Source organism: Takifugu flavidus, chromosome 2 (assembly GCF_003711565.1).
Source record: "Takifugu flavidus isolate HTHZ2018 chromosome 2, ASM371156v2, whole genome shotgun sequence".
Lineage (NCBI taxonomy): Eukaryota > Metazoa > Chordata > Actinopteri > Tetraodontiformes > Tetraodontidae > Takifugu > Takifugu flavidus.
In genome coordinates, this window is record NC_079521.1 from 12,346,586 (window position 1) to 12,363,218 (window position 16,633).

Below are 16,633 nucleotides of genomic sequence, written 5' to 3' on the forward strand. Positions count from 1 at the left end.
CACACACTATGCTCACCAATACAAATTTTTTATATGATGTTGAATCTCTATCAAGAAATGACAGGCAGTGACGATGCTTGTAATGCACCTGTTGTCATTATGGCCACAGCAGCATCACATAAGGACAGAACATTCAACAATCTTCCATGTAAATACAGCTAATTCCTATGTAACACGTTTTTCACACAAATATAATTTCTGTGACAATGAATGTATTGTTGCAAGTCTACTGAGAAGTAATCTGCATTCTTTCTCTCCCTCAAACACATGCATACATACATACATACGCGTGTGCACGCACGCATGCACATGTGCAAAATGTGAAGGTCAGGTTGATTTGAAATGCAGATGTTGCTTCTTTGCATATTACAGTTTTGGAGGTTTGTGGGAGTCTAAAAGGGGTTTAATATATCCATGATTTGTTGTTTGAACTGAAAATATTTTCTCTCCCTTTGGTTGCTTTGTTTTTGAGTTAATTGAATTTAATAAGTTCTAAATAAAAATAAAAGTAAAAAAGAGGCTTTTATCGATGAATAATATTTGTCTTTTACAAAGAAAAAAACAATGCTAAAATGCTACCATCATCATTTGCTCAGACACCGAGGGAATTTTGCCCTGTCAAACAAAGGAGACATAAAACTGGATGAAGATCTGCTTTGAATTTAAATCTTTGTCCGTCACCACCGCTGATAACAGAGTTCTGATCTCACCGTCGCTGTCGAAGGCTTTGCAAGCAGACCGACGTTAATTCATAAAAGCTGGTCTGCTTGTTGGCCGTCAGCTTCTTTCCAAAAACATTTAATGCATGACAAATCTGGAGGAGCAACCAGATGAGCGGCCTTATTGGATGTCCTAATGTGGAAACTTCTCTGCTCAAACTTTCCTCTGTGTTGGTGTTGAAATGAAAGCTGTGTCTCAACCATCTCAACTCCGTTTTGCATCTCTATCAGCATCACTGCGGACCAAAAATTTACTTGCTTGAATCTGAGTAATGAGGTGTAAAAAGCTCCTCCTTCTCCTCCTCCGTTTTGTTTGCAATTGGAAACATTAGCGGCGAATAAATGGTTGTGACAAAAGTTTGTGTGGTCCCTCATCAGTCCGAGGTCTCATTACCTCAGTTAACTGATTACTGGAACTAAAACAACTGAAGTGTCCCTGAGCAGAGCCACCATCTCATCCTCACATCTGCTCATGTTCAATGACCTCAATTTTCTAAATGGAAGCCATAAAAAGGTTTCGAATTACCCCTGGAAACTGGTGTGGTGGGTTTTCTGACAAAACTGAAACGGTGCACAGATGTGGCACATGATTCTGGAACATAAACCTCAACATTGTATTGGAGTTTTCCTTTTTTGCTGGCATTTATATTCACCTTTTACTGGTTTCTCTGAACATGTGCCAGTCTCAAATGGAAGAAAATTGGAGCACATGCAGGAGAACTCAAGGTTACTTGAGTCAACACAGCCAGGCAGACAGACAGTCAGTCAGCTGACGGTAACCAGCAAGTCAATCTTCCAATTAACCTTTTTCACTCCTGCAGCAGCCTTTTCAATTAGCATTCAGGTCACCGACCCATTCGGTTATTGATGCATAACTGCTTTTATGACAGAATATTCAGATTGTAATATGTGGTCCTGGCACAGTGCTGCTGGAACACTCAGATGTCAGAGCAGATTTAAGATACCAGACATAAGGAGATGTGTATTTTTATTCTTAAGAAGGTTTTAACAGCTTACAATAAATACTTATTGTATCCTGGGCTTCATCATACCACAGATGTGTCTATCTGCTGTGTGCTTTTGCTAATATATTCTATATCATAGCTGCAGGACTTGTAGCACTCTGCTTCATTTGAATTTGAACCGTACGTTATAAACTATAATGTAATTATGACAAAAAAAATAATCTATAAATCCTGTTTATAAACATTTAGTGTCTGTATGTGTGGGTGTGTGAGAAAGAGTGAGTGTGTGTGTGTGTGACATTGGAGGAGATGGGACTGACTGACTCTAAAACTATGATGAAAAAAATAATAGTTAATACGGTCGTAAATAATAGTAAAACTTTGATACTGATGATAAATTGGTTATTAAACAACTCTGATAAACACTAGGTTTGGGTTAATAGTTTCATTTAATTCTTTCTTAGCATAGAAAAACTATAGAAAAAGTTTCTCCCCAATCACCATTAAGGACTCAAAACTGGTTAAAAAAAATAGAAATAAAAAAAATACAATGGCAAATTCTTTGCACATTCACTGGAGCTTGTTTGCAACTAGTACTAAAAGAAAGATCCAGATCAATTTATGCGTTTTATTAACAGTGTCCTCATCTGTAACAGTTACTAGGCAACCAGCAGACACTATAAGAAGTTATTGCTCCCAGACGAATAATATTCCCATAAAATTTGCCAGTATGGATTACACAAGTTAGATACAACCCTCAAGAGTTAATTAGTGACCTTTTGAAGAGCTCAAAGGGGAAAAGTCATTTATGAAGACGGATCCAGAGAAGCTTATCACCACATCTTTACTCTCATATCAACTATCAATTTCATAAAGTTGACATTTTTATTTTAAAATTGATTTGTGTCTAAGCAATGCATGCCAAGCATTAAGGCAGTTGTTGAAAAGTTCATATTTAATGCAGCGAGACATTCACCTCCAGCGATGTCTCTCTTTACACGAGTGTGAAATGGTCCATGTACTCACCAATCATGCCAGTAACGGTGCCGAAGAGCACGGAGCCCTGAGTGGGCGTCGAGGTCTCGCCCAGATTCTGCAGCACCAGCGAGCCGTGGCAGAAGACATTGACAAACTCACCGAGGTGGAACACCCCCACCTCCTGCAGGTGCTGCCGGTCCTCATCCGTGGTGGCGGCACTGACCAGCAGGAGAAAGAGAGGATGCCAAACATTTCAGGTCAGACTGCAAATATTGACTGGTGGGATGTGTTTAGTGTGAAGAGGTCAAAAGAGAAAGGGATGACTAAAGCCTTCCGAACAAATCGAGGAGTACAAATGAAAAAACAAAAAGAAAGTTTGACATGTCTCAAGTGCCATTGATCGATTACAGATAAGAAAAACAAGCAGGGTGGAGACACTTGAAGAGGTGGAAAAGGTCAAAGTGATGGAGTTAGTGGAAAATGGGGTGAGGAAAAGAGGAGAGGAAGACAAATGTTATACAAAAGTAAAGGTCAAAAGTATTAAGAGGCCTGACCTGATAAATTAGGTGGATAATCATTATTGGCATTAATGTAACACTTCATTTTCTGAGGGAATCTTCAAAAATATTTTGTAGGTGTTTGAGAAAAATATCATTTTAAAAACAGGAATAATAGACCATGAATAAAGTGAGCAACTCAACTGTGTAGATAAAATACAAGACAAATGCAAGGACACAACATATTCACGTCATGAATAAAAACTTGAAATTTTGGATTGGATAAGTTTCCCTTTAGCGACTGAAGAAACAGCTCAAAATAGCATTTCATATTCCTCCTACCTGTCCTTCTGGCAGACGAAGAGATTGAAAGCATTCTCAGCCCCCAGGAAGTTGTCGTCGTCCAAAATTTCCACAGCGCTCATCCAGTTAGGGTTGAAATCACGTGCAATCTACAAAATAGGGCACACCACAACCTCACTAGGTCAGAATTAAAGTCATTCAAACGCGTCTTAACATAAGTTTTAACACTGTCTCAATTGTGGAATTACAGCGAGGTAGTTGGCAAAAGGGTGGTTCTCATCTGCGAGCAGAGGCTGCATAATGCATGAACGCAGAAGTCGACAGGCTTCTCGTGGGGGCACAAAACTTTGTAAGTATCCTTGAAGACATTCACATACTAAATTATGAAAAGGAAGAATAAAACTTGCCTACAACAGCCATTCTGTGTGTGAAAGCAAGCTGTGTCCTACATTCAGGAAGCATCGTGATTACATGCAGAGCCAAAGAAAGTTTTGTGGAAGACAATGAAACACTATCATTGTTTCACCGTCTACAGTAAAACTTGTCTCTCTCGCTCTCTTTTTGCAAACTATACACCAGAAAATATCTAAAATATAAGAACAGCCAGGCTGCAGGGCTCCAGCATTGGACTTGTAATCTAGTTTTTTTTTTGTTTTTTTTTTACTTATTTTATCTCTAACTTGTCTGATAACAACTTCATCTGCACTATACACGGTGGATTATTGTTCATTATTTATATTATCATGGCTGACAGTGAAGTAGAGGCATCAGCACAACGTTCTAAAGGAAAACATGGTGATTTAGAATATGCTGGGATGCTCGTTGTTTGGCCATCATACATTAGGACAAGGGGAATCTTTGGCTTTTGTCCAGAGATGTGTTTTTAAGTGAATCACCTCTTCAAAGTTCCCCTCCATGGGTTTGTAGGCCAGCAGCAGGACGGACCTCATTAGATCTCCCACCAGGATGAAATCCCCTTTGGTCTTCAGGTACAGGGCCATGATGTTGTTGTAGTGGCTGCACTCGGTCCTCAGTTCCTTCTCAGCTGTCCACTCGTACAGACGCACCTAGAGGAGACTCTCATTAGTAATTGTTTGTAGCCGCGCAGGCAGCTAAAGGTGAAGCTTCTGCTAATGGCTCCAGCAGCGGCATTTGATGAAGCTGCTGACACTTTTGCTCCATGGTGCCATTAGTCCAGATCAGATGGGCCTCGGTAAGTGTGAGACAGAAGAGCTGCCACATTATATGATCGGTTAACTGCGCTCAAGCTTTTGCACGGTCCCACAATTGATGAAAATAACGTGCGGGAGAACAAGCAATAAAGGCCACTTATTTACTGGAGCAACTTTGGTTTTCAGTTTTAAATACCCCACCATATATTTTGGTGTCTTCATTTTATTTCCATCCAGAAAATTAAAAACAAATGTTTTGTTAATTTTAGTTTGCAGTCGTTTCTGCATCTGCACCATTACTTCGTAAGAAAATACACAGAATTCATGCAGAGAATCTGCTGCTGTACATGAATCAACAGGTTTTCCATATTTGAATAACCGTGTTTGTCAAAAATCTCAAATGTGAGCGAAAGAATCATCACACCCCGCAAAGTTATCAAAAAAGATGTTATTTGTGACAGAAACACTGAACATAGAATATAACTCAAAGAATTTTGTGGGGTTTTACAAATTCATCCTATTTGATTCTCAGCATTTTTAAATAAAACAGCTGTTTAAGATTTCAATCCTCTAACCGAGTGAGTCTGTAACACAGGGGCAGAAGGACTTGTGCCTATTCAATCTCTACCTCACACCCATTCAAACAGAATAAAGCCACTTAAATATTCAAAGGGAGGTATGTGTTTCTTCTTGAAAATTTGTGTTTCTTCTCAGAAAATTTAATTCAAAGGGAGAAGATTTAAAAGACTCGTGTTTTTCAATAGATAGAAAAACCAAGAAAAACTCCGATTAACTACAGTCCAAAACTACAGTTTGTGTTTCTATAAAAGCAAAACTTCCCTTCAGTGTGATAATGAAAAGCAGCACTTCAACAAGACAAGACCAAGGATTTGAAGTTTAGCTTTAAATACAATGAATCACCTGTGCAGCAACATTACTGCAGCCACCCAGATAAAGGGCTAAAAAGTTGCCATCTCCTACAAATGGCAAAATACTGCAAGGCAAGTCTGCCAGAAATCTGGAGATAATCAATAATTCCAGGTCGCCTTGACAAAGCCAAAGAGTCTGACAGACAAACAGCAGTCACCATCTGTCTGGCTGCTGGACAGGTCTGACTGAAAAACATTTTTTCAGTTGGTGCTTTAGACTAGAGAGTTACTGGATACTTTTTCCTTTTTGTAAAAACAGACAAGAATTACAGATCATTGTGGTATTGATAGATAACAAATGTCTCTCTATCAGTGTTATCTCCTTTGCTTCACTCAAAACACACAACATTAAGCCCAAAATTCTGAAATATTTAAGCACAACAGGCCAGGTCCTGGCAATCTCTCCATCATGTGGCGCGCCTGCGCCGGGGAGCTGCTTTCTGATTTTTAGGTGTGACTGTCGATGATAAATGAGTGATTCTGCAAATGCGTGAGGAAGGAGCTGACATACAGATCAGTATTCTTCAAGCAGAGCTACAACAAGCTGTTCCTTAGTGCAGGAAGTTGAAATGATTGCATAAAGTTGCATGGTTGAACAGAACTTAAGAGTATTGGTTGAAATGGTATTGACAGCTGGAATTTTTGAGACTACTGTACAAAATTTGTAAAAGGAATGAATAATCATTTCAGTTGCATGACTGACAAACAGTCTTAATGATAGGAGGGAAAACTTTACAGAGGTGATGCATTTAAGATCTCTACCTGTAAATTCTGATTTGAAAAATTATCAACAAAGTCTTTTTAAGAGCAGCATAAAGATGCATTAGGCCTCACAGATGGAGACGGAAGAATGTAGCAGGTAATCATTTAAAGTGAACCCTGAGGCAAATTTAACATTTAAGCTACAGATTCTTGCAAGTCTTTAAAAATCCTACACATCAGATAAGTCAAGTCTTGCTCACAATTGTGGGAGCACTTACTGTGCTATTGATGCTGGCCAACAGTTTGCCATTGAACTCCACCATAGAATAGACAGCTCCTTTCACCTCCTTCTCAGCCACAGTTTGGAGCTTACCTGGAGGGAAAAAGCTTGATCTATATCAGGCTTCCACTAAAAATCTGAGTAATTTCATCCTGAATTAGCACTAGAATGAGATCAGTGAGGTAAACAGGGAGAAAGGTAAAGGAAAAGGCAATGCATTCAGAGTAAGATCTAAGATAAATGATTTTAAAAAAGCATGAGGTGATAACAGAAAGGCAAGAAGTGCATCTTTAAAAGGCTGAATGAAAGAAAATGAGAGGATCAATGGAGGTGAGCTAAGACTAAACAAAATTGATCAAGAATGATTAAAGGAGAAAAGAATGGCAGTGCAACGTGAATGGAGCAATGCTGGAGGGAATAAGGAGAGCAAAACAAAAGCTGAAGAAAAAATAGAGAGAAAAGGCTTCTTACCATCAGTGTAGTGAAAGACAATGATGCGCCCCTGTTTGGGTTCGGCCTCCTCTGGATAGACCATGGCAGTTCCAACCACAAAATACACTGATGGGTCCTTACCCAGGCGACACGACACCATGCTCAGGGCATACTCACTGGGAAGGAACTGATGGGCATGAAGAACTGATGGAGAAGGCATAAATTCATATAAAAATGTGTTCTTCACAGCTACAGTTATTACTTCTTATTTAACTGTTCATATAGACAAAGCAGAGCAACATCTAGTTACTGGTTACCACACAACTGAAAACTGCCAGTCAATAAGCCTCAACTTTGATGATCTGGAATGTGTTTCCCTATGCTAAAGCAAAGTTTCATAGAGGCCAACACCAGCCCAATCATGTCTGCTAAACATGATGCCATTTCAACATCACCAAAGAGCCCACAGATGGTAAAAGTCTTACCCTATCAACACAGATGCCAAAACACATGTCCTCCGTTATGATGAAGGAAGCATGAAATATTTCTAAAGAAATCTGGTCACGTGTCAAGTTCACGACAGTATCGATAACGTCAAATAGAAATCTGTATGATCTTGTTTGTCAACATACTTTTCTTATACAGTAGGTCACCTTAGCTTTAATTAAAGGCGTGTTCAAATGTGATATCCTCTCCTTTACTGTGGATGTCGTTTGATTTTACAGCGCTGCTAGAATGACCTGCACAAACTAAGCAGACATGAAAACCAAATAATAAATGGTAAATTGCATATTCTGGAAAGTATGGCTGTAACAGCACTGGGGCACAAATTCTGTTTAGAAACTACAGCATAATGGACAGTCAAATATGAGAGAGTGGGCAATAATTTGACAAATGCTAATGTTTTCTATTCCCAAAATGAGAATAGGGGGGTGTTTATAACTTTTAAGCCCATTTGATTACTTTTGACAAAGGCTGCAGCTCCCCAAATCACCATAGAGCAATTTCAGACAGTAAAGACTCCATAATAAACTAGAGTTATGCATCGCTGTGGACACAGTGCAATTTTACTTCTAGCTTCTCATCACTATCTCACCATTACACACTCATACTTTAATAATACAGCTCTTCTTTCAGTGATATGTTGTACATCAAAGAGAGGATAATTCAATTTAATTGGTGAATTTGCTTACCATTCACAGTTAAGTTATAAAATGACTTATCTTTGTTAATTGGTTTTCCTCTATATTTCACCTAAGTCTATTTGAATAAGTCATAATGGATATAAAATAGAACAATGAGGATGAGATACGATGGCAGATTTTGAGCTTTGATCTATTTCGCAATAATATACTGACCAATTACCTACACCCATTACAACTACAATCATTTTTGGATGTTAACCTGAAAGAGTTCGTCTTTAGTATCGGTCTAAAATTAAATCAAACATGTGCTGCTGCATTTAATAACTATTAAGCACGATCAATGAACATTACAATATTAATAAAATGTTGCTGTCTGAGTGCGCAGTAAAAAATATCCAGTTAATTGGAACAGTGTGGAAAATTAGATTTTTTTGATTACATAATTAAAGATATTGTAGTCTTTGGATTTTAATAGAAATTGGTAATGTAAAATCAGCCTTGGAGAACAGATTGAAGCAAAATCCTCCCACAAACAAAGTTACACCACCAATGTGTTTAGCTGCTTTGTTAATGAGTGTGGTGTAAAAGATAAATATGAGCAATGACAAAACATCACAATTAAAGATCATACAAAAGTTAGGTTAGGTCAAATCAAATGCTCCATTTCACCTTCAAAGGTGTGTTGATCCACAACCAGCAAACTGTGAATCTCCACCTCTTCGCCGAAAGATGATTCGTGTGGTGAAGTGCTACTGGGGAAAAGTTTGCTGGAGCTCATGCTGCTGGAAAGGGCCTGGAAGAAGATTCATTTATAAGACAGTACAAGCGGACATGAGCAAACCAGGAGAAAACAAATAAAGGATAATAATAGCATCTCAAATTGGACCTCTGTGTGACCCCAGCAGCACAGCGAACACCATCTGTGGCACCAGATGTGCAGCATTTAAAATTTTGATTCTTCTTGCATGAGTAGTTCTGATTCCAAAAAGTGCTCTGCTGCAGTCATATAAACACAAATAAAAGCACCATTCACCAACCCGTGTCCACAGGCAGGCTGAGGAGTCTGGCTCAACGAACACAAAACATACTGCAAAATGCGACTGAAAGGAGGAGCTTTTCACGTACAAATCATTTCAAAATAACAGTTTCATTCACAAAGTGATCTCGTTAAAATCATCAGAGCTGCGACAAAGCCCAAGATCAATTTGGTTATTAAATGTTAAGACCGAACTAATCTTTTATTGAAACAACAGTTCCAAATCCTGTAATTAAAAGACCAAAGTAAAGAGAAGAGTAATAAAACCTAAATGAGTATTTATCTAAACATTCTTCTGTCAGGACATCTGAAATGGCTACTGTCTTGATATTGCTGTCCTTAAGAATACACCAAGTTTAGTCTGCAGGGTGAGAAAAGACACGCCACACAAAACTTTGGGTATTTATCTTCTAAAGAGTGTGGTGCAATACCTGGGTGCTCGCACTGGGACGAACGGGCGATGTGGTGCCACTCACATCCTGAATTTCCACCCTGCTGGACAAAACTCCAAAACACTGAGAAACCTCCTGGTAACAGATTCGCCTGAAAGGGGGTTGACAGAGGGAGAGTAAAGAAGAAAAGACTGAGAGGCATGGCAACAGCATAAAAATTGTAAGCAGAAGAAAAGACACAGCTGAATAAACTGCCATGTTCTGACAGAATAAACTAAGAGCAAACCTTTAATTTACTGTAAAATGTCACACAGAGTTAAACATCACAGAAAAAGGAGTATTCCGGAAAAGTCTCAGCAAAGAGCAGATGAAGGGACTGAATCATTTATTACTAAGTTAGTTCTAACTCAGTGACGGCAGAAGTGCTGACCTGGGAGACTCGTAGAGGGGAACGGTACGAATGTGGAGCTTCTGGATCTCATCTATTGTCCCAATGGTCAGGGTGCTGTTGTTGGCCAGAGCCAGACTGTTAAAGAAACAACAATGAGGGAAACATTACAAAAGTAAATATGAGTGCTAATTAGCCCAGTAAGCTGTAGAAATTATTTAAACAAAGTGGTTGTCCATTGAAGCAATGGGAATCTTTATAACAAGAAGAGAGGGAAGGTCCTGCAGCTGACCTGTCAGGGTAACCCTCAGAGTTGAGTGGACACATGTAGTTGACCTCCTTAAGGTTGACGTTGGAGAAGACCAGCTTGTGATTGGAGGAGTAGATGACAGTCGGTCGGTCAGAGCAGGCAAACACATTCGAAGTTGAAAGAGATCTGAATGTCCTCAGCACAGTGGGCTGGGTTCCCAGAGTGACCTTCTTGCACTCGCTTAGGGCACCTGTTGCAAGCAAAAAATGTCCATGCAAATTTAGATGATTTTTATGTGTGCGGATGCTAGCCTCGAATAAAAATTTAATAAAAAAGACCAATGTGGGAAGCTTTGACCATAACAAACCGTATTTGTCACAAACGGACAGGTGTACCTTTAAAAAAAAAAAACAAAAAAACACAACTGACACATACAGCACAATTTGCTGAAGGCATCCAGAAAATGATTATTTGAAGCTTTCCCTTGAGGCCAACTAGAGAGACTATCGCTTGGTTGTGTGGTCGGAAAGCTGCGAGTATTCATAAAAACCCTGAGCATCAAAACAGACACCTTTGAGCAATATTATAGGATAGTGTTTGTTTTAAAGCTTGAATGTACTACTAAGGCACATAAGTGACAATTTCTGCCTCTGGAAAAAGAAAAACAGGTTACCAGGTCACTCTTTGTGCTCTCAAATAAATACTGTTAGATCCAGTAAGTAGTATGTGGTTTTCAGATAAAAGGCTATAAAAATCCAGGGCAAAGCCTGTGAGACAAATCTTTTTTGCTTTAGGAAATAAAAAGTTATACCTCTGGAAAGTTTCTGAAAAAAGAAATAACAAATCCTGGTTACATTATGTAAACCCAGTGACTTCCCTTCTAGTGAAATTAACTTTTTTTAAAAAAGAAACATTTATATTCATTCAGCATTTGGAGGGCAAAATGGCAGATTTTTCCATCCTCAAAAAAATTCTTCAGCCAGAAAAGTTTCTCTGCTGCTGCTGCAATAAAACTAAAAATTTGCAGTTAGTAGTTCATGGAGAATTGCCTATTCTGAAAATTAAAATGGTTCCAGACAGATGCCTGTGGCTTTGCTTCAGGCCTTGAATTGCTCAGAGAATGCTGGGTAGTGCTGTTGGTGAGAAAGACCTACCAGTCTGCAGGTCCAGACCAAAGTAGAAGAGGGCTCCATCTCCGAGCGCACAGAGCAGATAGTAGCTGCCTTCGAAAGTGGTCATCAGGATTGAGCGAGGGATGATCTCTGGGGACACACGCAGAGGAAAATGATTTATTTTTCCTTCACAGTGGAGTCCCAAGTTCAAGGATGAACAACCCAGTGATAAATGTGTGTAAAAGCATCTTGTCAGAAAGATCAATAGGAGTCACCGGTCAGAGTGTCATCGGATTTGCGGCCGCATGTTCTGGACACTCGGGTGAAGAGAGGGGCGGAGCTGTCAACTGATCACCACCTGGTGGTGAGTTGGCTCCGATGGTGGGGAAGGATGCCGGACAGACCTGGCAGGCCCAAACGTGTTGTGAGGGTCTGCTGGGAACGCCTGGCAGAGTCCCCTGTCAGAAGAAGCTTCAACTCACGCCTCCGGGAGAGCTTTGACCATGTCCCGGGGGAGGCAGGGGACATTGAGTCCGAGTGGACCGTGTTCCGTGCCTCCATTGTTGAGGCAGCTGACCGGTGCTGTGGCCGCAAGGTGGTTGGTGCCTGTCGTGGCGGCAATGCCCGAACCCGCTGGTGGACACCAGCGGTGAGGGATGCCGTCAAGCTGAAGAAGGAGTCGTATCGGGCCTTACTGGCCTGTGGGACTCCTGAGGCAGCAGATGGGTACCGGCATGCCAAGCGGAGCGCAGCTACGGCGGTTGCCGAGGCAAAAACTCGGGCATGGGAAGAGTTCGGTGAGGCCATGGAGAACGACTTTCGGACGGCCTCGAAAAGGTTCTGGACCACCATCCGGCGTCTGAGGAGGGGAAAGCAGTGCACTGTCAACACTGTGTATAGTGGTGATGGTGTGCTGCTGACCTCAACTCGGGATGTTGTGGATCGGTGGAAGGAATACTTCGAGGACCTCCTCAATCCCACCAACACGCCTTCCAGTGAGGAAGTAGGGCCTGGGGACCTGGAGATGGGCTCTCGTATCTCCGGGGCTGAAGTTGCCGAGGTAGTTAAAAAACTCCTCGGTGGCAAGGCCCCGGGGGTGGATGAGATCCGCCCAGAGTCCCTTAAGGCTCTGGATGTTGTAGGGCTGTCATGGTTGACTCGACTCTGCAACATCGCGTGGACATCGGGGGCAGTGCCGCTGGATTGGCAGACCGGGGTGGTAGTCCCTCTTTTTAAGAAGGGGGACCGGAGGGTGTGTTCCAACTATAGGGGGATCACACTCCTCAGCCTCCCTGGTAAGGTCTATTCAGGGGTACTGGAGAGGAGGGTCCGCCGGATAGTCGAACCTCGGATTCAGGAGGAGCAATGTGGTTTTCGTCCTGGGCGTGGAACAGTGGACCAGCTCTACACCCTCAGCAGGGTCTTCGAGGGTGCATGGGAGTTTGCCCAACCAGTCCACATGTGTTTTGTGGACTTGGAGAAGGCATTCGACCGTGTCCCTCGGGGGGTCCTGTGGGGGGTCCTCCGAGAGTATGGGGTGTCGGGCCCGCTGATACGGGCTGTCCGCTCCCTGTACGATCGGTGTCAGAGTTTGGTCCGAATTGCTGGCAGTAAGTCGAACTCGTTTCCGGTGAGGGTTGGCCTCCGCCAGGGCTGCCCTTTGTCACCGATTCTGTTCATAATTTTTATGGACAGAATTTCTAGGTGCAGTCATGGTGTTGAGGGGATCTGGTTTGGTGACCTCAGGATCGCGTCTCTGCTTTTTGCGGATGATGTGGTCCTGTTGGCTTCATCGGCCCGTGACCTCCAACTATCACTGGATCGGTTCGCCGCCGCCTGTGAAGCGGCTGGGATGAGAATCAGCACCTCCAAATCCGAGGCCATGGTTCTCGACCGGAAAAAGGTGGAGTGCCTTCTCCGGGTAAAGGAGGAGATCCTGCCCCAAGTGGAGGAGTTTAAGTACCTCGGGGTCTTGTTCACGAGTGGGGGAAGAATGGAGCGGGAGATCGACAGGCGGATCGGTGTGGCGTCTGCAGTAATGCGGACTCTGCACCGGTCCGTTGTGGTGAAGAGAGAGCTGAGCCGAAAGGCGAAGCTCTCGATTTACCGGTCGATCTTCGTTCCTACCCTCACCTATGGTCATGAGCTTTGGGTCATGACCGAAAGAACAAGATCACGGGTACAAGCGGCTGAAATGAGCTTCCTCCGTAGGGTGGCTGGGCTCTCCCTTAGAGATAGGGTGAGAAGCTCTGCCATCCGGGAGGAACTCGGAGTAGAGTCGCTACTCCTCCGCGTTGAGAGGAGCCAGATGGGGTGGCTTGGGCATCTAATCAGGATGCCCCCTGGACGCCTCCCTGGTGAGGTGTTCAGGGCATGTCCCTCCGGTAGGAGACCCCCGGGGAGACCCAGGACACGTTGGAGAGACTATGTCTCTCGACTGGCCTGGGAACGCCTGGGGATCCCTCCGGATGAGCTGGAGGAGGTAGCTGGGGAGAGGGAAGTCTGGGCTTCTCTCCTTAGGCTGCTACCCCCGCGACCCGACCCGGATAAGCGGTAGAGAATGGATGGATGGATGGACGGTCAGAGTGGCTGCCGACTCTCAAAAAAGAAGAAAGGAAAGTTGTAAATGGTCTTTGACTTTCTGTTTGAGTGACAGTCCAATTAGATAAACACACTTCCGATCAAATGTTTTCTGTTCGATGCTCCAAAAGTAGCACCATCTTTGTGAGCAATTTAAAGTTTTTATTAAGCTGCACAGAATTTTTACCCATGTTAGAATACTGCAAACTTCTAAATGCAGCTAAATTTTCATGTTTCTCCATAGTCTGCACACACGACTGACCTTATTTCAAGTGTGCACTGTGCAGCCTTCAATTAAAAATGATGTGATAAGGATGTGGCAAATTTTACTTGAGAAGTACAAGTCCCTTCTCTATCTGTTTACCACATAAGGAATTCGAAACCCAAGTGACTTCTGAGCATTTGACTCCATTTTAAAAAGCACAACGAGAAATTAGTGTTTAAAAATTCATAATTTGACCAGACAGGTTTAACAATTATGACGCCGATTGATCTTTCAATAATACAATATAATATAATATAGTCATCATAATAAACCAGGGTCCTTTTCACCCCTCTCTCTCACCTCCACCCAACATTTCCTTGTGCAGGGGTGTAAAACAGGGCAGTTTAAGTACGCGGGCCGAGATGTCAGTCCAGAGCCCCACAGCGCAGAGAGGTGACTCAGCACCAGCTTCTCCCAGAGGAGTGATATCCAGGCAGGCCACTTCATGTTCCATCTCTGTGGTACTAAAGATGGTGTAAATTCGTGAGAAGACAGTGACAGTTGCCCTGCTGTGACCAAAACTATTAGCAGATTTGCTTTCTGTGTGTGATGCAAATTCAGAGGTGGTCTAACATTCTATGTAATGGTGGAAAGTTCTGAGCCAGATGGTTTTTAAAATTCATTTAATAAGTTCAGATGTTCTCTTGAATTTATTGATCCCTAATCATGAACTGACACACAGATCTCTGCACCTCTGATCTGTTATTACTAACACGTACTATACAATACAAAATGTGCTGTCCCTTTTCTCTACAGGTTGGGATTTCCTCAGATGAAACAAGATAAAAATTATTTGCAATATTGCTCAGACTAAGACTCTGATATAAAATTTTGGATATTCTGTAACAAATCTGATGATTGATCTGTTTACAGCTTTACAAAACATTACTGATCTTCTGACAAATGTACCAGAAATGCCTCCTCAGGCCTTTATCTCCCTGCAGTACCTACTGGGGGAAATAAACCACATCTTGGGGGTCATTTATTAGATCTTGTTTCAGAAAAGCGCCTTAAACTACAAAGACAATTAAAATGTCAAGAAAGCCTATACCGTAATTGAATATGGTCACTTAACTATGCAAATAATGTAAGATAAATCACCGTTAGAGAACTAGTTGATAAAATACACAGTAGCAATGCAGTACTTTCAAAGGATCACTTTACAAGCTGCGTTTCTATAGAAATCAAAGAACCTTCTAGTATGATTCTATTATAATTGTATAGCTGTTAAAGTAAGTGTACGGTAATAATGGCACAGAGGCAGCCGACACCATAAAAAGACAGATGGAAATATGATTAAGTCTAAGAGAGTCTACATTTGCTGAACACATCCGAAATTAAATGAAAAATTTTCCTCTCCAAATCCCTTTAGACAAAGAAGGCTCAAACTACAGTGATGATGACGATAAAAACTCAACTTTTAATTGGATGCTTAAAATGAAATAAGCCACAGCACCGAAACTATTCATATAAATGACATTAATCATCTTGCTACAATGCAAAATGTGATGTGAAGAATAAACATGAGCTAAAATCCCTGACCACTGTTGAGACCTCAAGATTTCCATTTTTCCTGTGCAATCAGACATACTGCAGTAGATCCAATCGATCGAGCTACACAGTGTCATTCCCCCTCAAAATATTGCCATTATATTCAAGTGACTCACACTTAAATATGTATTTAAATGGGCATTTTTGTGGGAAGCATTCTTCTATTAAATAAAGCCCCAAAGAGCAACAGAAAAATGGGTAAAACATTTCAAATCAGATGCAATCCCCAAATCAACATGTAATTTTTAACATTAGAATTGAGTCTGACCAAGGAACCTTCAAGGCAAATCTGTCACATGACACCGATGTCCAAGGTTCCGTTAATTTTTCAACAAGGAAGTAATGAACTTTTTAAACTTTATCTTGTAAGCAAAAACATTCCTTTAAATATTTTTCAATTAAAGAATTTAATTGTTGGCATTTTACATAGTGCCCCATGTTTAGTAGCCATTTATTTGTTGAAAAGGTAGTCAAATATTGCCTGAATATACAAGTAAATTAACAAAAGGTCTCCAATGCTTTGATCTGTGTGTCTGTCCTACCTTATCTGTTTGAGTTCTCCAGCCAGGATTTGCAGGTAGTAGAGGGCTCTGCCCACGGCGAGCACCACCTGAGTGTGATTACAGGCTGCCACACTGATGTTCCTTCCCTGGGGTTCCTTCCACTCACTCACTAATGCCTTGCTGTCCTGGAGCACTAGACGGACTGAGCCTGATGTTATCTGAAGGCACATAAACTAACATATAAAACTTGTTTTGTGCAGCAGTTTATCAATGTTCCAGGAGAGTTGACAAAAGCATTCTGTTTTTAAAAAAAAAAAAAGAACATGACAGAAGATTATATCATTCCCAACCTGGAATGTGGACTTAATAAAAATGGCCCCTGCTAGTTTTTTTAAAAAGTGAAAATAAAATTGTTCTGCTTTAAGTAATTTTGG

General features: G+C 41.5%; 1 protein-coding gene across 1 annotated transcript in view; it reads right to left on the minus strand.

The window, feature by feature from the left end:
- Nucleotides 1-16,633, minus strand: part of ddb1 (damage-specific DNA binding protein 1) — a 30,896-nt gene that overhangs the window by 2,352 nt on the left and 11,911 nt on the right. The window contains exons 13-24 of the mRNA XM_057025790.1: nucleotides 16,239-16,417; nucleotides 14,446-14,609; nucleotides 11,343-11,450; nucleotides 10,231-10,438; nucleotides 9,981-10,076; nucleotides 9,590-9,701; nucleotides 8,792-8,915; nucleotides 7,017-7,181; nucleotides 6,544-6,638; nucleotides 4,359-4,529; nucleotides 3,502-3,611; nucleotides 2,711-2,880 (exon numbers count right to left, since the gene is read on the minus strand). Of these exons, the coding sequence (XP_056881770.1) occupies nucleotides 2,711-2,880; nucleotides 3,502-3,611; nucleotides 4,359-4,529; nucleotides 6,544-6,638; nucleotides 7,017-7,181; nucleotides 8,792-8,915; nucleotides 9,590-9,701; nucleotides 9,981-10,076; nucleotides 10,231-10,438; nucleotides 11,343-11,450; nucleotides 14,446-14,609; nucleotides 16,239-16,417 (1,702 nt within the window). The remainder of the gene's footprint in view (nucleotides 1-2,710; nucleotides 2,881-3,501; nucleotides 3,612-4,358; nucleotides 4,530-6,543; nucleotides 6,639-7,016; nucleotides 7,182-8,791; nucleotides 8,916-9,589; nucleotides 9,702-9,980; nucleotides 10,077-10,230; nucleotides 10,439-11,342; nucleotides 11,451-14,445; nucleotides 14,610-16,238; nucleotides 16,418-16,633) is intronic.